The 22,500-nt window shown below is 44.6% G+C and overlaps 1 protein-coding gene across 2 annotated transcripts in view; it reads left to right on the forward strand.

Annotated features, from left to right (window-relative positions):
- Positions 1 to 22,500, forward strand: part of LOC147031008 (uncharacterized) — a 61,810-nt gene that overhangs the window by 8,435 nt on the left and 30,875 nt on the right. For both annotated transcript variants that reach the window (XM_085875661.1, XM_085875662.1), the window contains exons 2-3: positions 12,690 to 12,778; positions 17,397 to 17,528. In XM_085875661.1, the coding sequence (XP_085731787.1) occupies positions 12,690 to 12,778; positions 17,397 to 17,528 (221 nt within the window). The remainder of the gene's footprint in view (positions 1 to 12,689; positions 12,779 to 17,396; positions 17,529 to 22,500) is intronic.

The raw sequence follows: 22,500 nt of genomic DNA on the forward strand, positions 1-22,500 counted from the left end.
TCTATCTATAATTCCAGCAATCTCTGACTGTCTGTCTGTCTGTCTGCGACCGCCGTTTCTCGACGACCGCTGGTCCGATCGGATTGAAACTTGCCAGGAATATTGCCGTGGACCCGCGGATGTGCCTTTTCGAGGTTTGATATCGATCGGATAAGCGGTTCCCAAGTTACGGCCATTTATCTGTCGACCAATGACAAGACACGGTGCTATGACGTCACAATTTATTTATTTTTTATGATTTCTTTTGCACGATTGAAACTTGCCAGGAATATTGCTGGGGACCCGCGGATGTGCCTGAGAGACAGAGACAGAGACAGAGACAGAGACAGAGACAGAGACAGAGACAGAGACAGAGACAGAGACAGAGACAGAGACAGAGACAGAGACAGAGACAGAGACAGAGAACCTACGGGCCCGTACTAGTCTATCTATAATTCCAGCAATCTCTGACTGTCTGTCTGTCTGTCTGTCTGCGACCGCCGTTTCTCGACGACCGCTGGTCCGATCGGATTGAAACTTGCCAGGAATATTGCCGTGGACCCGCGGATGTGCCTTTTCGAGGTTTGATATCGATCGGACGAGCGGTTCCCAAGTTATGGCCACTTATCTGTCGACCAATGACAGGACATGTTGCTATGACATCACGAATGATGTCACAAATAATGGTTATTTATTTATTTATTTATTATTTATTAAAAATTTTTGTGCACGATTGACAGTCCGATCTGATTGAAACTTGCCAGGAATATTGCTGGGGACCGTAGATGTGCCTTTTCAAGGTTTGATATTAATCGGATAAGTAGTTCCCAAGTTACGGCCATTTATCTGTTGACCAATGACAAGACGCGGTGCTATGACGTCACGAGTGACGTCACAATTAATGTTTATGTATTTATTATTTATTTCTTTTTTTGCATGATTGACGGTCCGATCTGATTGAAACTTGCCAGGAATATTGGTGGGGACCCGCGGATGTGCCTTTTCGAGGTTTGATGTTAATCGGACGAGCGATTCCCAAGTTACGGCCATTTATCTGTCGACCAATATCTGGGGGAGAGGGGGGGATGAGAGTGGGGGCGAGAGAGGGGGGATGAGAGTGGGGCGAGAGAGGAGGGGGACAGAGGAAGGGCGAGACTAGGAGGGAGTGAGGGGGAGAGAGGGGGGTGGGAGAGAGAGGAGGAATAGAGGAGGGGTGAGACGGGGCGAGAGAGGGGGATGAGAGAGAGGGGTGTCACAATTCAAGAGAGGAGGGGCGAGAAAGGGGGGAGAGAGGAGCGGCGAGGCGAGGGGGGCGAGAGAGAGGGGGCGTCACAATTATTCTTCATTTGATATGACGTCACAATTGACGCTGGAGACCTGACGATGTTTCCCAGATGTTTCCCAAGTTATGGCCATTTATGATACGGTTGGTCCGATCTAATTGAAATAATGCCCCAATCCACTCATTATTTACGCACCTACGGGCCCACCCCTACGGGCCCGTACTAATCGGTGTGAGTCTCATCGGTGTGAGTCTCATCGGTGTGAGTCTCATCGGTGTGAGTCTCATCGGTGTGAGTCTCATCGGTGTGAGTCTCATCGGTGTGAGTCTCATCGGTGTGAGTCTCATCGGTGTGAGTCTCATCGGTGTGAGTCTCATCGGTGTGAGTCTCATCGGTGTGAGTCTCATCGGTGTGAGTCTCATCGGTGTGAGTCTCATCGGTGTGAGTCTCATCGGTGTGAGTCTCATCGGTGTGAGTCTCATCGGTGTGAGTCTCATCGGTGTGAGTCTCATCGGTGTGAGTCTCATCGGTGTGAGTCTCATCGGTGTGAGTCTCATCGGTGTGAGTCTCATCGGTGTGAGTCTCATCGGTGTGAGTCTCCAAGAGAGAGGGAGAGAGAGGGGTAGTGGGGGGGTGAGAGAGAGGGGGCATCACAATTCAAGAGAGGGGAGGGAGAGAGGGGGGGAGTTATAGATAGATATGTCCAGGAATTATAGATAGATAAGTCCAGGTGTGTGTGTGTGTGTGTGTGTGTGTGTGTGTGTGTGTGTGTGTGTGTGTGTGTGTGTGTGTGTGTGTGTGTGTGTGTGTGTGTGTGTGTGTGTGTGTGTGTGTGTGTCTCCGCTGTTTCTCGACAACCACTGGTCCGATCTAATTGAAACTTGCCAGGTATATTGCTGGGGCCCTTTGGATGTGCCTTTTCAAGGTTTGATATTAATCGGTCAAGTGCTTCCCAAGTTATGGCCATTTATTTACCAACCAATGAAAGGACGCGTTGCTGCGTAGGAATGGCTGCATAGGCCGGTGCGCGGCCGGCCGACGATGATGTCACGTCACGTGCAGTGCCGGTTACGATGGGGATCGGTGTCTTGGTTACCATGGCGTAGGAGTGGCAATGGTCAATGGCAGCGAATGTCATGGCAAGCAAAGACAGGGAGGTAAACTTGATTTTAATTTGGATTTTAATTAACTCTGTGTGTGCAAGTATCACAGCAGTTGTTACTTCAATGCAAGTGATAATTCGTGGAATGATGTGAACATTCCGTACGGGCACACACCACTTCCTGATAGTGATGACTAAATGTATTCGAATAATTTCTCGATTTCTTATGCGCATTTATAGATAAACACAATGCCCCAATCCAGTCGTCATTTATGAGAGCGAAGGAACGGCCTGTGTGGTTGACATTGGTAGCTTCTTCCGTTCTCGAGTTATCTTGCCCACAAACAAACAAACAGAGGAGGAAGTCATCAATATGCTTATGAAATCTTAAGATTTCGTAAGTTAAAAACACTTTTCCAGTGCATTTACCACACCCATATGCCTGGTGTTGGCTTAATAGCTGGAGTCGTGGGCTTGGGATCCTTGGGTCCTGAGTTCAAATCTCGCTTGGATGTTGAATTAATACCAGGTGGGGTTGACTCAGCCTTCCATCCTTCCAAGGTCGGCAAAATGAGTGCCATCTTGCTCGTATCTTGTGTCGGAGTGGCGACCCGTCCAGGATTGTGCACAATAGTCAAGGAGACTGCTTCGATTGCACCAACGCTCTGCACAGAGTATGGTCCCAATGGATGGATGGATGGAACCACCCCCATGTTTTTCACCCTCAAAAGAAATGAATATATTGATCATTTTATTTTTTTGATCTGCATCTAAATACTTTTGTACATTGACTTTTTTATGGAACAAAGTGACGGAGGTATCAACATGCTAACGACCATGTCTGCTTAACTCTGTCTAACAGTATTGTTCTCATTTTCAAGAAGTTGAACAGAGGAGAGAATACCAAGAAGTTTTTATTTTTTTTATTTTTTTATTTTTTTTAAATATCGTAAAGAGGATTTTAGTCCACATCGCTGTCACCGTCATTTGCAGCCTCCTCCCAACCGATGCCGTCCTCTGTGCCGTCCATGTTGGAGATGCAGCATTTCAGAAATGCTCGCTTGATGATGTCCGACGGTATCTCCTCCCCCACCTTGACGATACAGCTGCAGATCATCGGAAGCTTGACCTTTCTCATCCAATGAATGTCGGCAGTCTCCAAGTCAACATGATGCTGTGCTCACGTCGCGACATGAGTAATGGTGAAAGTTCAACCACGATGCATGTGGCCAATGCTCCTCGGAATCTGGGTCGAAAATCTCGGCAGGAAACACGTCACGAAATGTTGATTTTCAACTGATGAAAACAACAAAGTCCAGGAAATAGGAAAGTTCGTCTGTGGTGATTCCACCGAGATGCAGTTGATGTTCCTTGAAACCTGGATCGAATACAAAGGCCAGTGAAGTAAGAAAGTTCGTCTGGTCGACACGAGTTATCCGCGGGAAGCAAGTTAGGAACCGCTGATAGAACCAAGAGAAAACGAAGAGAACCAGGAAGGACGAAGAGAACCAAAGGCAGTCAAAAGAACAGAGCAGCACTGGTACTTCTTAAAGCTTCACCGTCCCACATGGCCCCTTGCCCCCGTGAAATTCTTCTTCTTCCTTTTAAATCCATTTCCTGTCCTTGTATAGAAAAGTACTCGGGGTTGATTGGTTGTTCCTCGTTTTAAACCACGCTCCACTATCCAGCATTTCCTAGCATGACATCAGCATGTAAGGAACAAGCTTGGTGGATTATTTCTGCCTTCAATGAAATGCATAGATTAATCCCATCCCATCTCATCTGAAGTTATCCAACTCTTCTTCTTGCCCATGGTACACTGAATCCTGTGGTGAGGCAGTTGCTCTGAAACAACTTGCCTTCTTTTCCTGGAAAGTAAACCTGACTGAAGGCAATCTCAGCTCATCTCACAAAGTCCGCAACAAGTGTGTGTCCACTCGCAGGAGAGCCAGAAAACGACATCTGTCCAACTTCAAGATGGAACTTTCAAATGTGCCCCCCTCCTTCAAAACATGGTGCTACCTTGTTAATAAGTCTGTCTCTGGTGTATGCTCCCCTTCCATCCCTTTCCTTCCTTCAAATGGCAACACAGCAGACTTTGCTCATGAGAAGGCTCCATCCATCCATTGGGACCAGACTCTGTGCAGAGTGTTGGAGCTGCCTAAGCAGTCTCCTTGGCTATTGGACACAATCCCGGAAAGATCGCCACTCCGACACAGGATACCAGCAAGCTGGCGCTCATTTTGCCGACCTCAGAAGGATGGCAGGCAGAGTCCACCCCACTTGGTATCAATTGAACAGCTGAGTGGGATTTGAACTCAGGATCCTAGGATCCCAAGCCCACCACCCGAACCATTCAGCCAAAACCAGGCATATGAGAATGCCGAATGCCTCTATTCTGTGTTTTCTTCCAAATCTTGTGTCCCTAACCCCTCACTCTCGGTACACACCCTACCCAGTCATGCTAAACTGCTCCTGGACTCTGTATCTTTTGCACCTGAGAAGGTTCTGGTTATAGCAAAGGTGAAGGTCCTGGCAACCCTTGATTCTGATTCTGCAGCTAAATCGGCCAGAATCAGCTCATGTGTCCAAAGAAACCTGCGCTGCTGCTCTTTCACATCCTATTTCCGTCCTTTTCACCCTATAATTTGCACTGTCATGTTCCCTCTGCTTTGAAATCAGCCAACATCACTGCATTACATAAACTAGATTGAACGATCAAAGGTTGCATACCCTCAACCCGGACTATTGTGTGATTTTATAGACGTACTCATAATCTGATTGTACATACTTTATAGAGGAAATCAGTTAACCTGATTTTGGCTTAACGGTGAAGGTGGCTGGCTTAAGATGTTCTCGGGTCCTGAGTTTGAGCCCTTTTCCATTGAAATCACACCAGGTGGGTTGACTTGGCCTGTTGTGTCCTTACAAGGTCTGCAAAATGAGTACTGGCTTACTGGTCACAAGGCACTGCATCAGGGGCACAACCCTGCTTCCAGAAGATGATGCAACCAGCAGCCAGAGGCTGCAAATGAAACAACAATAGCAACAGAGGCACTTGATTGAAAAAAGACCAAATGTCATACTGGCTACCACTAGGTGGCATTTGTGGCCTACGCCAGCACATTCTGTGCAGATAAACAAACAAACGGACCCAAACGCAATAACCTCTCCTCTGGTGAGGGCAAAAAGATGAAAGAACTGATTCACTTGAATGGACCCATCAGCTTACTTCCAATCATCAGCAATGTCATCAAATCCATCATCACAGTTAATATGAAATCCTTTGTTTTCTCCAACAATCTCATCTCAGATTATCAACTTGAATTCAGACCAGGTCACCTTGGACATGCTCCTTCGACTCGCCCAACAATGAATGGAGGCCCCCAATGTCAGCCATGACACCAGGGCCATCTCTCTGGATGTATCTTGTGCTTTTGATACAATCTGGCATCCTGCCTATGGCATCCAAGGCCAACTGACTATACTGACTTGATCTACTTCGTAGCCAATGTGTGGCACTCGATGTAATCCTTTCAGCTCTTCTCCCTGTCAGGGCTGGAGTGCCCCCAAAGTACTCCTGTCCACCTCCAAGGCCTTCATAAGCAGCTTGATGGAGTACTGCTCTCTCCTCTGGGCTGGCTCCCTGCTCACACCTTACTCAGCTTGACGCCGTGGAAACCAAGGCCTTCAGCATTATTGGAATCTCCCGTGATGAAGCTGAGTCTGGGCCTATCACTTTCCAATTGCAGACAGGTTGGTGGCCTCTGTCTTCTTCCTCCTCCTTTCTGGTCTTGCATCCTCCATTGTTTCCGTGTTTTGTCCACCCCTCCCCACAGGTTTCTGCAGGGTACACACGGTCCACCATCACCCCCCTTCTGGTGAAATGACCTAAATGCAGGATCACTGCTCACCTCCACTCATTTGTTCCTCTTTCTTTCCACATCCTATTCAATCTCATTCTTCCCTCCGGATCTTTAGGACAGCTGTTCATCCCCATTTCAGATCATCCTCCATTCACACCAATGATATTTTCTACCCTCATTAACCCTCCTTCCAAATTTCCAGTTTTTCCTTGCTGAGAGTTGCTTCTTAATCCACCTTGTCCACCCCAAGTGTCCGATCCCACACCCATTAGTCCAGGGGCCAGGAGAACCCACCATGCACCCACTCAGCATTCATTGTATTGGGACTACTATTTTCTTACTTATTATGTAGCTGGTGAAATTTTAAAACATGTACCCAAAGAAAAAAGTGTCACGATCAACGTTTTTTTGGGGAAAACCAATACCGGCTTTGAAGCAGTGGAAATTGCATTAGATATGGGGGTGGGGAATTGTAAAATGAAAACCTATCACTTTTTCCCCTCCGGGGTGTCTTCTTTGTCAATACAAGTGCGGGCCCGTAAGTGCGTGCCAGTATGTGCAGCTTCGTTCCTTCGCTCTTGTAAAGCCGCTGTCACACCTTGACGTTTTAGCCAGCGTATGGCAACGTATCAAAATGTATGTAAAATGCTGGCGTACGCTGAACTATTGATGTTTTAAAAAAAAAAATTTGGGCGTATAATAACGTGTTGGATGTATGCATAACGTATTAGTAACGTACGCAGAACGTTTTAATCACATATAGATAACTTATACCAATGAATGCTGAGCGTGTTGTCGGCGTCACAACCTATGCCCAACGATAGTCTAATTTATGCATAGCGCGGCAGCGTATCGCCGACGATCACGTGGCGTAGGCTTTTTATAGGCTGCGGATCGACGATTCAAATCATAACCGCACTAGACATCGAAGTGTGAAGCCGGTGCCACACCTTGACGTTTTAGCCAGCGTATGCCGACGTATGAAAAATTTGCCGAACCAAGCTGGCACACGTCAAAGACATTATGGGTCGGTTTTGTATACGTTAAGAGCACGCTGGCATACGTCATAGTACGCTGGCATACGTCATTGTACGCAGAGTACGCCGATAAATTTTCAGCATGTTGAAAATTTCTCGACGTACTCGACATATGACACACATTCCGCATACGCTGGCATAAGTTGTAGGCATGCTACGCGATCGTTGACATGTCGACATACGTTACTTGTACGTCACTCAGAAGTCGAAACGCGTCAAGGTAATGGTTAGCGTCAGTGTTCCAGACTCCCTGGTTTTTTTTCTTCTTTTTTTTTTTCTTCGGTATGACGGTTATGATTTAAATCTTTGAGCGGCAGCCTTTTAATTATATTATATTATAACCGCACGAGAAATCGAAGTGTCAACATGACCGTCATACCGAAGAACAAAACAAAAAAAACAGGGAGTCTGGAACACTGACGCTAACCATTACATTGACGTGTTTCGACTTGTGAGTACCTTACAAGTAGCGTGTCAACGATCGCGTAACGTGCCTACAACACGTTACTCATAGGTTAGAAATAAGTTTCTGGTACGCTAAACATTACCTCAACGTGTTTCGACTTTTTGGTAACTTACAAGTAATGTGTGTCTGATCGCGTAACGTGCCTACAACTTATGGCCTGCATTATGCGGAACGTGTCAGTCATACGCTGGCATACGTCGGGAAATTTCAAGCATGGAAAATTTGTCTAACAGCTCGGCGAACTATGACGTTTGCCAGCGTTCTACGACATCTGCCAGCGTGCTCTTAACGTATACAAACTTATCCATAACGTATTTGACGTGTGCTGCCGTTTTAGCCCAATTTTGCACACGTCAGGCATACGTTGGCAAAATCGTCAAGGTGTGTGACAGGGCCTTAAACGATGACTGGATTGGGGTATTGTTTCAATTAGATCGGACCAAATCGGACCAACCAATTAATTCAGATTAATAATTTATGTTAATTAATTCAGTTAAATTAATTAACAATGTTAATTAATTGTTAATGTAAGTTAAATTGTTAATGTTAATTAATTAATGTAAAAAAATTAATTCAGATTCTGCAACCGGTCCAGACGGCATCAGCCCACGTGTCCTCAAAGCCTGCTCTTCTGCTCTTGCTCACCCTCTCTCTGTTCTATTCACCCTCTCATTTGCCCAAGGTCATCTGCCATCTGCTTGGAAATCTGCTAACATCACTGCCCTGCATAAAAAAGGTGCAAAAACAGATCCCTATAACTACAGACCAATCAGCCTTCTCCCAATCATCAGCAAGGTGATGGAATCCATCATCGCCTCAGATATGAAATCCTTCCTCTTCTCCAATGGCTTGATTTCCAATCATCAATTTGGTTTCAGACCAGGTCACTCTACCCTGGATATGCTGCTTCTGCTCTCCCATCAATGGATGGAGGTCCTCAATGCCAGACAGGAAATCCGAGCCGTATCCCTGGACATATCACGTGCTTTTGACACAGTCTGGCACCCTGCCCTACTCACCAAACTCTCTTCCCATGGTATTCAAGGCCATCTCCACTCATGGCTCGCAGACTTCCTCTCCTGTCGCAGTCAACGTGTGGCCCTAAATGGAGTTCGTTCATCCCCTCTTCCTGTGCAGGCTGGAGTTCCTCAAGGTAGCGTTCTGTGCCCTGTTCTTTTTCTGGTTTTCATCAATGATCTATCGGACTCTCTGGAAAATCCTCTATTTCTCTTTGCCGACGACTCCACCCTCTGCCGTACCATCTGTCATCCCTCAGACCGGCAAGCAGCAGCTTCTTCACTCACTGCAGATCTGGATAAAATCACAAACTGGTCCAACACGTGGAACATGTCTTTCAATCCAGACAAATCTCACACTCTCACTATGTCTCTTCGAAAGGACCGTTTACAAAACCCCCCCATCCACTTTCTCAACAATCCTCTGGAAGAAGTCTTTTCTTTCAAGCTTCTAGGTCTCACTATCTGCCATGACCTTTCCTGGGAAAGTCACATTTCCAACCTCGCCTCAAAAGCCAGTCGCCAACTGGGAATCCTCCGTCGTGCAAAGTCCTTCCTCGGCCCTCTTGAGCTCCTGACCACTTACAAAGCTTTTGTCCGTAGCCTGATGGAGTACTGCTCTTCCCTCTGGGCTGGTGCTCCTGCCTCCACCTTTCTCGGCTTCACGCTGTCGAAACCAGGGCATTTAAGATCATCGGCATCTCCCGCAATGAAGCTGAGTCTTTGGGCCTCTCACTCAATCACTGCAGGTTGGTCGGTGGTCTTTCTGTCTTCTACCGACTCCTCTCCAGCCTTGCCCCCCCTGCTCTCTCTGCGATTTGTCCCCACCACATTTCCACAGGGCGCTCAAGGTCCGCCAACAACCCCCTTCTGGTAAAACTACCAAAATCACGAATCACTGCTCATCTTCACTCCTTCATTCCTCTTTTTTCCCGCCTTTGGATTAAACTTCCTCACTCTATTCTTTCCCATTCTTCCCTCCAGGCTTTCAAAACAGCTGTTCACCACCACCTCTTATCTTCCCCCATCCAAATCCTCGATCTTTTCTACTCCCGATAATCCACCCAAGCCCACTTCCTTCATTTCTCCTGCTTTCCGAAAGTCCCTGAAATGTCCATCTTCTCTTCGCCATGTTCCCCGTCCCATCCCCATCCCTCTCCCTTCCACAGTTCACCTAATGTGTCTGTTCCCCAATGTTTTGTCCCTTCCACTCCCGCCCCTCTTGTCTCATGCCTCCTTGCTGTGAGTTGTGTGTTAGCTCTCATACGAGCCTCGACCAAGGTATACAAAAAAAAAAAAAAAAAATTATGACGTCAATAGTGATGTCATAGCACTGTCTTGTCATTGGTCGATAAATTGCCGTAACTTGGGAACCGCTTGTCCGATTAATATCCAACCTTGAAAAGGCACATCCACGGGTCCCCAGCAATATTCCTGGCAAGCTTCAATCTGATCGGACCGGTGGTTGTCGAGAAATGGCGGTCGCAGACAGACGCACAGAGATTGCTGGAATTATAGATAGATTGTAAATGAACAAGTTGATTTACTCATAATTCAGCCTCGAGAAGAGATTTATCAGCTCAAGGTACATTTTTAACTGATAATAGGTCACAATAAAAATGATAGTTTTTATTTTTAAATAAATTTAAATGTTCCCTGTGATTTAATGATACATTTTGCACCCTTCACCTGGTTTGAACACTTCTCTTGACTGACACCAGGTGGCAGATAAAACTGAGGGAATAGATCTCATTAGTTTTCTGCACTGGCAACTTGGAGTGCTGCAGATTAAGTTTCAAGATTCAAACATTGCAGTTGAACAAGAAGGATTTCTGGTTGTAAATGCCTCAATATTCAGGTAAATGAGCAGATCTAAGCAATGTTGGTTGTTGCTTCATCGCAATAAAGTGGAGTGCTCTACTTCGGAAGATAGATGATTACCTTGAAGCTTTTAACTTTACGACAATTCTGTTGAATTCATGTGATCTTCAAATTCACTTATCACCCAGTTTCATCATACATACTAAATTTGTTTTGTATGTTCTATTTTAGAAACTATGCAACTATGAACACGCAATACAGAAGATACAATAAGGCTGGGAGTTTTTTTTTTAATGTTTTCGTTTTTTTTCAGGCAAAAAAGGAAGGAGGGAGGGAGGCTAAAAAAAAAAAAAAATTAAGCTCCATGAGTGTATTCTTACTAAATTTATTACAATCTTGGAAAATATGTGGTGTTCTCCACATCCTCCGGTGTTCTGGGAGTGTTTTGATCGTACTGAAATTAAAGCATAGGCAAAAACACGATGAACTGTGATGAAGAGTCAAAGCAAAATATATTTTGTAATCTCAAGAGGAAAATTTAATTTTTTTTTTCAAGGAGGCACTTGAAATCAAGAAGGCAAAAAATCTAAAACTACAAAATAAAAACTCCCAGCCTAAGCAAGCAAAGAAGAATTGTGTTGTGATTTCAGGCCTGTCGGTTATCTGAAGCAGAACATTTGATTAATCACTATCACTTTTCTTTTTCTTTCTTTTTCTCTTTTTCTTCTCTTTTTCTTTTTGTTTGCTTGGCCCTTTTTCTTAGAATCATGTGCACGTTTCATGATGTGTGGTGTTAATTTCCTTGTGACCCTGACCCTTATTAACATTACAAATCTCTCTAAACACGACACAGAGCAAATGTATGAGGCGACGCTGGCACTACATGCATTCACCTGTTGTGATAGTCAGCTCTTTCAGGGGTATTGAAAGTTTTTACCTCATGTTGTTACTGAAATCTCCTGCACACTGTGATGTCCTGAAGCATTTGGGAGATGACTGGAATGTTGATTATGATCTGATCGGGTGTGAAAAGTTCACCTGTGCACTGTATGGGAAATCCAAATCGGAGAGCGCAGATGAAGTGCGGCACTTGATGCTCAAGTCAAAGTGTGATGGGGATATTTCAGTTGACAGTCCAACATGCAGTACCATTGACCTGGCGAGATTGCCTCCGAGTCGGGCATGCTTGAGAGAACATGTTGCTCGAGCAAATTATCAGACAAGAAGATGGAAAATGGCAAATGTTGCCATATATGAAGAACCCAAGGAAGAACATGGATGGAAAGAGGATGGAGAACCACTCTGGTGTGCAGATGAAATGATCTCACCACAAAAACTAATTGATGTGCTGGAGAGAGATGCAACAAAACTGGAGGAATCTGAAGATGAAACTGGAGACCAGGAATATGCTGCAGGTGGTGATACTCACAGCTCCTCTGATGAGGACTAAAACAGTAAAAGTGTAATTTGTGATGATGGAGTACTGGGACTTTATATTTTACTGTGGGCATGCAGGGAAAGGATATTATTAGTAGATTGGATTGTGTAAACAAGTGTTATCTTCGGCGTTAGAGATTCCCTATGATATTTGTTCCTTGTGAAACGAAAATTATAAACAGGTGCTTATAAATCTCTTCTAAAGCCTGAAATTATATGTAAATCAACTTGTTCATTTAAAATATTGACAATGAAGACATTCTGGAGGGGAAAAAGTGACGTGTTTTCATTTTCCAATTCCCCCCCCTCCCGATCTAATGCAATTTCCACTGCTTCAAAGCCGGTATTGTTTTTCCCCAAAAAACGTTGATCGTGACACTTTTTTCTTTGGGTACATGTTTTAAAATTTCACCAGCTACATAATAAGTAAGAAAATAGTCATCCCAATGAATGCTGAGGGGGGTGCATGGTGGGTCCTCCTGGCCACCGGACGACATGTTTGTCCACATCTCGCTCTTTTATCCTTCAGCTCTGCTGTTTGTGTCCCCGCCCTTCTTTCTCCTGTTCTTTTTGTTCTGCTGCGTTCTGATCCATTTAGTGTTCTTCCTCTTCCACGAGCCTTGACTTTGTTTAAAAATTTTTTTTTTTAAATCACTACTTGATCTATCGTGTGCATCTGCAGGAGCTTATATTGAAGCTAAATGATGAGAAGAAAGTGTTGGAAAAGGAGGAAGCAGAGGTTGCAAGGATGGAAGAAGACTTGGTTATCAAGTGAGTATCATGCTGAGGAAGACGAAGAAACTTTAAAGGTTAATCCTCACAAAGCAGGAATGACCATTGAAGTCAAATACTGGATTTATAACTGATTTTTCTCAAATTCTCCCAATATTTTTCTTTTATAGTTATTTATATATTTAGTTTTACCTGTTTTTGTTCTGTGGAAAATGATAATTACAGGAGACATGGGTGTTTCAAGAGGTCCATTAAAATCTGCAAGGGCACTTTTCGACGTCACGACGTCGCCAGAAATGCCTCCGCCTCCATTTTCACATTATTATCCACACTTGTACCAAGTTTGATTGAAATCCCTGAACCCAGATTTAAAATATCAAATAATTCTGCCTGCCAGACCATGCATTCGATCAGGTTTTTATTATTTTTTATTTTTTTGTATACCTTGTTGAGGCTCGTATGAGAGCAAACACATAACGCACAGCAAGGGGTGCATGAGACAAGAGGGGCGGGAGAGGGAAGGACAAAACTGGGGAACAGAGGCATTAGGAGATCTGTGGAAGGGAGAGGGATGGGATGGGGAACATGGGGTATACAAGATGGACATTGCAGGGACTTTCAGGAAGGAAAGCAGGGAATTTGAAGGAGTTGGGTTTGGGGTGGATTGACGGGGGAAGAAAAGATCGAGGATTTTGATGGGGGAAGATAAGAGGTGGTGGTGAATAGCTGTTTTGAAGGTCTGGAGGGAAGAATGGGATTGAAAAGAGTGAGGGAGTTTTTTTTCATCAGGACCCAAGAACCGATTCTTCATAGAACACAGGACCCTGTGCAGAGCATTGATGCTGCCTAAGCAGTCTCCTTGGCTATTCATTATATTCCTGGACAGGTCGCCACTCCAGCACAGGATACCAGCAAGCTTGCACTCATTTTGCCGACCTCGGAAGGATGACAGGAAGAGTCAACCCCACCTGGTATTAATTAAACAGCTGAGTGGGATTTGAACTCAGGATCCTAGGTTCCCAAGCCCACCACCCTAACCATTATTCCCAAACCAAACATAGCCCTAGATGACCCTCAAACAATTACATGCTGATCAGATAAAGGGTTTAAACAGCCTTTTTACAGCCATTTTTTTTCCTGCTGACCAGGGGTTAGCTTTTTGCAGGCTTCATGCAATCATGGTTCCCTTCTTGAGGCAATGTTTTTTAAATGGCCGGATGCCCTTCCTGACACCAACCCTGGTCGCCTCTTACGACACACAGGGAAATGTTACACCTATTCCAACCGGGGCAGACACCGGCACCAGTACACCAGTACTCATTTCGTCGACCTCGGAAGGATGACAGGCTGAGTCAACCCCCTGGTGTTAATTCAGTGGCCAACGGGGCTTGAACTCAGGACCCAAGGATCCCAAGCCAGCCACCCTAACCACTAAGCCAACACCAGGATATATGGATAAAGGGTTTTACATATGCAATTATGATATCATAACGAAGCTACCTATGACGTCAAAAAAATCACACTTGTTTCCCATGAGGAGTACTTCACATGTGCCAAGTTTCAATTTTTTTCCATGGAGTGGTTTTGGAGATAGAGGTCCAAAGTTTTTCCTGTTTTCCAACATGGCTGCCACACCATGTCGTCTATGATGTCATAATTATCATCAAAAACATTCCACATGATTAGTCTCAGCTATGGTGAAAATTTTCTGTTGATCTTATAAGCGGTCGCAGAGAAAACTGGAAGGGCACTCGGTAGATTGCATACCTCTGCCACGTGATGCCTGATCCACAAGAACATATTGGGCCCAATACATTTTTGAGATATCGTGCTATATATCGTTTTTGGTCCTATCTCTCAATGGTGAAGAATCACTGAAAATTAAATAATTCTCGTGTCCAGATCTGGATTCGGATCTTCACCAAAATGGAATCAATTTGTCGTGGTCACACGCCCAACATATGTCCACCAAATTTCGTCTGAATCCATCCACAACTTTTTGAGATATTGTGTTGTATGTTAGTTTTATCCCAATCTCTCAATGGTAAAGAATCACTTAAAAAAAATAAATCGGATCTGGATTCGGATCCGGGTCTTCACCAAAATCTAATCAGTTCGTCTTTGTCACACACCCAACCTGCCCACCAAATTTCATCTGGATTTGTCCACAACTTTTTGAGATATCCTACAAACAGACACACAGACAGACAGACAGACAGACAGACAGACAAACATAACCTCCACCTTCAGTGGTGGAGGTAATTAGCATGTATGGACGGATAACCCAAAAACATAATGCTCCTTGCGACTTCATCAGCGGAGGCATAAAAAAACGGGGTGGAAAGGGGTGTCTGGGGGAGAAGGGTTGCCCCCCCAAAAATATGTATTTGCTTTCCTCTTTGAAACTACACACAATTATGATGAAACTTGACTACAACCTTCCTCACCCCATGATGTACCAAAGTTTGTTCACATCATTAAAATTAGGGTGTGATCGGGTTTTACGGGGGCGGGGGGTGGAGGGAGGGAGTTGTTGCACAAATATCTTCTTCTTCTTTCAGCTGCTCCCGTTAGGGGTCGCCACAGCGGATCATGCGTATGATCCGCATAGTGATTTGGCACATGTTTTACGCCGGATGCCCTTCCTGACGCAACCCTGGTCGCCTCTTACGACACAGGGATATGTTGTTGCACAAATATGTATTTGCTTTATTCTCCGAAACTACACACACCATTTTAATGAAACTTGACCACAGCCTTCATCACCCATGATGTACAAAAGTTTGTTCATGCTATTTTTTTTAAAAAACGTGTTCATATTGCATTTATGGGGGGGGGGATTCCCCCCCAAAATAGGTATTTGCGATAACATTGGTTCATTGGTACAGTTTGCTGATTCCATCCAATGTTGACTTCCTCCTCAGTATCATTATTCTACCTGTTGAGCGCCCAGGGGTATTGCCCCTAATTTTTTTTTTTAAGTTATTCTTCACCATAGAGAGATGGTACCAAAAAGCATGATATTTCAAAAAGTTTGTGGATGGATTATGACAACTTGGTGGATGATTTGGGCAGGTGACAAGAACAAGTCTATTAGATTTGGTTCAGATGAGTGGGATACAAAATGTAAGCCGTTCAGCCCGGTGAAGGTATGCGTTCGACCGAGTGCTGTTGCAGTTGGTTTGTTCTCAAAGGGTGTGTATATGACCCAGCAGCATATCAATATGACTAAATTTGATTATTGATGTTGTTGGTACGAAGCCTTGACAAATCGTTATATGGCAAAACTGCCTTTTCCCTAAATATGTACGCAACTCAGAAATATGCTCTCACGAATAGCGTTTTTCATATTGATGAATGATTAGTCAAGATACAGAAACCAAAATACCAGTTTCACTGGAGATTTCACTACAGATTTGCTTTCTGTCCGTCCCACCTGTGGTTTCTCAGACTTTTTTTTTTTTTTCCACCGCACTCTTTAACATTTTCAATTGAAACTTGGTCCATTGCTTTATTTTAAGTTACAGAACAAGTTTGAGTCTCAGGGCATTTCGTCCATTTTTTAGACTTCGAAAATATCACACCGCTCGGGGACATGTACATATTGCAAAGCAATTCTCGCTCTTGTTATTCTAGCATCACATCATCATGGGGTGTAAACTTGAATAGTGTATCAATAAGTTGCTAATAAATCATACTCTTGTTTGATTTAGTGATTCATTTTCCAACAAGCTCCATTGCATGTTGATACTGTGGGAACCGGATCCATGCCATGATTCCGGCCGTGGTTGAGGTTTGATGCATGATGGCTCCATTGTTGAACATTATTTTGGTGTCAAATGATAGCTTATGATTTGTGGCATAAATTGTTATTTCACAATTTGTGATTGGGAGCACAAAAAACAAAAAAACGTAAAAAAAAAATTATTTTTCTAACGTTGATACGGATGATTTGGGTATGGTCACTTGGTGTTCCGTTATTCATAAACTGATAATTAATCACACAAACGATTTGAGCATGTGCAATGAAGGAGAATGAAATCTGCTTCCATTTGGTACACAACTTACAGTTTTGGGACTAGTTTGAGGCAAACTGAGGCAAAATATTCTGATTCTCAAATAGCACTTGACGTGAACTTGCCAAAACCCAATTCTAGGGTACCTCCACATGTGGTCATTAAAAGTAGGGCATCCCAATATTTCCAATGTTATCATATAAATTCATGCACAGGACATCCTCAGACTCCAGAAAAACAGTCTCTTTTTGGGATGTGGGAAGGGGTGCACAGTGGACCCCAGTCGCCTCCATATGTGTTTGCAACGAGGAGCCGTTTATCTCGGAGCATGTTCTTGGAAACTGGTGAAGCCAATGATACGATGATGTTTGAAGCCGAAGCAAGAGGACTCCTGAAGTGACGTGGAAAACAAACTTTAGAGTGCTTGACGAGTAGGTTTGTGGAGCCTGATCCAGTGAGTGCAGATGATGAGAAGGCACCGCACAGACTGTCCAATTGAGACTTGGCCAAAGTGTGCACTTGACCCTCTGAGAATGAAAAAAAAAATTACAAATAAAAAATATTCTAGCATTGTGTAAATGCCCAATTTGTACAGGCTTAAGTTGAGTTGTAGATTTGGCTACGTGCTTGTGTGCCCTCAGGGTTGCTCAGAAGGAACAGTTACTTACTGGGTTCCTCCGCTTGGACAAAGATGTTCAGGAGATGGTCGAGACCATTGGGCAGAAACAGAAGCATTTGAATGAAATGGAGAATGACAACTCTTCGGAACATCAGTGAGTAAAATATGTTTTATTTCCTTTGTAATTTGTATGGACATCAATGATATGTGATATACTTGTGGGCTATGTTTGCAAGCCGCTTTAACCATCGAGTTTGTCCTGATGATCTACTAGCAGAAACCTGTGGTAAAAAATACCAATATCGAAAAAAGGAAGCCTTTTATTATTGTGCTGGTTGAAAGAGCCCAAAGATATTTATTTTTTAACAGTATATAAAAAAATTTTGGGGAGCGATCAACGCAGCGATCTGTTGCCTATACACCGCCTGGGTTTATTTATTTCTTTAGTTTTGTCCGATTGAAAAAAATTCTAATTTTCTGGAGGTTTGGATCAATTGAAAGCAATTTTTACTCTTCGTACTGCAGTTAATTGACAAAATGGTGCCGTTGATGATGAAAGCTTGCCACTTGGCACGATGTTGCGACATACCCGAGGAAATATTGTTGGCTGTAAGGAAATTGCACATTTGTCCGATGACAGCCATGGTGGTCATTTTGAAGAATGGCCATGATCGGCTGTAATTTTTTTACTTATCTGCTATACGGTGACGACTTTGTGGGGTTGGGAATTTAATTTGTGTGTTATATCTGCTGTTCTTTGAGCTGGCATTCAACTGAAGAGCTGTGGCTGACATGTGACAGAATAAATACAATATAGACGTCTTGTAGCAATTGGTCGTCTGAAAGAGCTGCTACACATTTCACAACGGAAAGATGGCCATGCCTCTCCCTATACTTGTGGAGTCATTCATGCCCACATTGTCCACTACACTGGCAGAGAGTGGTGTACTTGAGTGCAGCCGAAGACACTTGCAGTGTCATCCGCAGCCTTTCTTACAGCCACATCAAAGGCGTTCTCAACATGTATCCGTGGCCTCGAGCGAGGTTGTCCACCTTGGTTCCTAGGTGCCTGTGTTACTTTGTTGCCATCCCCATTCATTTGGTGATGGGAGTTCTGTTGCACAAACTAGCATCTGACCCCAGCAATGCGCAACCTGGTACACTGTCCTTCTTACGTGCTGAAGGGCTGCCTTCACCCCTTCTGGGTGAAAAGTACTTTCTGTGCCTTATTGGCATGGTCGAGACTGCTAGTGCGGTCATACAGCAGTACAACCAAGTGTTCGAGTGTTTCAAACCAGTCATCTGTGGAGTCCGGTGTTGTTGTTAAGATGCAGAAAGCTGGTGTGACTTCATCTACTGCCTTCCAGGTATCCCAGCAGGTTTTCTTGCCCCGACCATCAAGTAAAAACACCATGTCACAGCCAGTAAAGGCATGGAACATGTGCAAGGGAAGGCATCTGTCATGACCTCGAGCATGAGACATTTCATGGGAAGCCAGGTATTGAAAATTCTTTCGTGCCAAAGGCAATCCATAGCTCAGAAATGTTGCTCAGAAATAGTGCATGGGGCTAGACTGGTGACTGGGCTGTTTCGAGAGGACATCTTGATGGTGTGTGCTGATGATCTGGCACTCGGTTTCGAACATAGTTGCTTGGTTAGCAAGGAAGGAAAACAGTTCTGTCTTGTTTTCTTCGAGTTTTCAGAATCCCTTCAAACTGTTTAGGACATCAACTCTCATAGCCTGTTGTTGCTGTGATGGGAGGAAGATCTGACTTGTATACTCGGAGAAATTCTTGGTATCCCCAGGTCTTAGCGTGTTGACTTGCAGCTGCACCATTAAGCATGCTTACCTCTAAAACAGGCCTGTTGACTCTGTCACCTGAAGCAACATGACCCTCCAGGCAGTCCACAAGGTCCGACTTTGTGCGAAATCTTAGCTTCCCCATGTGTGAGTGATTGTGGAGAGGCTTGATTCCAGGTCACCATCCCATATCTGACAAGCAACATAAAGCCTGGAGAAAAGGTAGCAAGCATTCTTCAGGGAAGGCAGCTGCGAGTGTGCTCTGGATTTCTCTCAAGCTGGAGGTCAGATGAAGAGGGGTAGGTTATTTCTCTTGATCGGTTCTTCGATGTACTGTCTGTGACACAAGCCGTTCCTTCACGAATATGTCGCACTGCTCCTGTCCCATCTTCTGAAGTAAGCACACGGTATCTATGACAGCCTGGTCTGTAATGTCCCGGCTGTCCACTTTGAGTAGGTTAATGCTGCTGCAGCTAAAGCGATTGCTCTTCTTTGCCATCTGTCAGTGACTTGACATCTCTGAGAATTGCCTTCTGGGTGTGTTTGGTCTGTTCATGGTGTCCAAGATTTGCTGTCTTCTGACTGGTCTCCATAGATGCCTCAAACTCTGATTTGTCGAGCGATCTCTCCTCCACGTACTCTCCAGTGCCTAAAAGCATACAAGGTTTCACAGTAGTGTTATTCTGTTCATGGGCCTGATCTATGGCAATATCAGAGAATGGGCATATTGTCTTCTTCACTGTGAACCTCTCTGCCAGAAATTCAGTATACACATCAGGATGGTGGTCTTTAAGTGTCACCAAGTCTCGCAAATGGACCGGAATCTACCTGGCATAGTTTGTGTGGTTCAAGGCAAAGAACCATGGTTCAAGGCAAAGAGCTGTGGACAATCTTGGCCAGGGCATCGAGAATGTGTAGATATATATATATATATATATATATATATATATATATATATATATATATATATATATATATATATATATATATATATGTACAAGGTGTGTTCAAAAAGTATCCAACCTTAATTTTTCATGCGTAAACAAATGAAGCTAGGGAGGCGTGGTTTGGTGCACGTATGTAGGCGATCCTAATCCGTATGCGTGAATATTTTCCCGCTTGCAGAAGCTGTCAGTCGCCGACAGACCGCCGATGAGTGAGGAAGTGTAAGTGAGCGCCGTTGGATTTTCGTTTTTGACAAAATGACGGATCACTGTGTTGAAGTTGGGATCGCTGTTCACAGTCTCCAGCATGTCCTGTGCGATCTCCAAGCGGAGTTGCTTCTGCTCGATCGTTAGCAGCTTTGGCACGAACTTCGCTGAGATTCTCCTTAAGCCCAAATCCTCAGTCACAATGGAATGAACGGATCCAATACTGACGCCTGCCTCGTCTGCAAGTTCTCTGATCGTGATTCGACGATCCTGCATCCACAAGGTCCTCACTTGGTCAATGACGATCTCATTTCGGGATGTTGAGGGCCTACTAGAACGTGCTTCACTTTCCACTGATGTGCGACCATCTTTGAAGCGGTTGTACCACTCTTTTATATGTGTGGTGCCCATTGCTTTGTTCCCGAAGGCATGTTCAATCTTGCGGATCGTTTCCACTTGGGAATCGCCAAGCTTTACACAAAATTTGATGCAGTAGCGTTGTTCAAGTTTTTCCGTCATTTTGTCAAAAACGAAAATCTGACGGCGCTCACTTACACTTCCTCACTCATCTGCGGTCTATCGGCGACTGACAGCTTCTGCAGGCGGGAAAAAAATTCACGCATACGGATGAGGATCGCCTACATACGTGCACCAAACCACGCCTCCCTAGCTTCATTTGTTGGATTAATTAACGTTGGATTAACGTTGGATACTTTTTGAACACACCTCGTGTGTATATATATATATATGTGTGTATATGTATATATATATATATGTGTATGCCCCCGTTAGAATAGGTGTACCATATCCCTGTGTGTCGAAAGAGGAGACCAGGGTTGCGTCAGGAAGGGCATCCAGCGTAAAAACCTATGCCAAATCATTATGCGGACAACAAAACGAATTTCCATACCGGATCGCTCGAGGCCCGGGTTACCAATGACCGCCACCGGTACCAGTGGAAATTGTGCTACTGCTGGGCGAAGGAGGAGAACGAGACGGGGAAGGCGAGTCCGGAGGCAGTGGGAGAGGGGGAAGGGAAGAAGTGTGGAGGTGAGAGTTGGAACTCTGAATGTTGGGACGATGACTGGCAAAGGGCGAGAGTTGGCTGATATGATGTAGAGAAGAAAGGTGGACATACTGTGTGTACAAGGGACCAAGTGGATGGGGAGTAAGGCTTGGAGCATTGGAGGTGGTTTCAAACTGTTCTACCATGGTGTGGATGGGAGGAGAAATGGTGTCGGGGTAATCCTGAAGGAAGATTATGTCAAGAGGATATTGGAGGTGAGGAGAGTGTCTGACCGAGTGATGAGTGTGAAGTTGGAAATTGAAGGGGTGATGATGAATATCATCAGTGCATATGCCCCACATATGGGGTGTGAGATGGAATATAAAGAAGATTTCTGGAGTGAGTTGGATGAAGTGGTGGAGAGTGTATCCAAGGATGAAAGAGTGGTGATTGGAGCAGATTTCAATGGGCATGTTGGGGAAGGGAATAAAGAGGATGAGGAGGTGATGGGTAGGTACGGTCTCAACAAGAGAAATGTGGAAGGGCAAATGGTGGTTGAGTTTGAAAAAGAATGGAAATGGCAGTGGTAAATACGTATTTCAAGAAGAAGGAGGAACACGGTGACACACAAGAGTGGAGGAAAGTGCACACAGGTGGATTACATCTTAAGCAGGAGATGCAACCTGAAAGAGATTAGTGACTGTAAGGTGGTGGCAGGAGAGAGTGGAGCTCGACAGCATCGATTGGTGGTCTGTAGGATGACTTTAGAGGTGAGGTTGAGGAAGAGAGTGAGGGCTGAACCAAGGACCAGATGGTGGAAGCTGAAGGAGGAAGACTGTTGCGTGACATTTAGAAAGGAGGTGAGACAGGCGTTGGATGGTGGTAAAGATGGGTGGGATGATTGGGCAACGACAGCAGAAGTTGTGAGGGAGATAGCTCGGAAGGTACTTGGGGTGACATCTGGACAGAGGAAGGAAGATAAGGAGACTTGGTGGTGGAATGAGAAAGTAGAGGAAAGTATAAGGAAGAAGGGGTTGGCGAAAAAGAAGTGGGATACTCAGAGAGATGAAGAAAGTAGGCAGGAGTACAAGGAGTGGCGTCGAAAGGCAAAAAGAGAGGTGGAAAAGGCATATGACGAGCTGTATGAGAAGTTGGATACAACAGAAGG

The sequence above is a fragment of the Eptatretus burgeri genome, chromosome 3 (genome assembly GCF_056783735.1).
Source record: "Eptatretus burgeri isolate ZD-2024b chromosome 3, Ebu_testis_v1, whole genome shotgun sequence".
In the NCBI taxonomy this organism is placed as follows: Eukaryota; Metazoa; Chordata; class Myxini; order Myxiniformes; family Myxinidae; genus Eptatretus; species Eptatretus burgeri.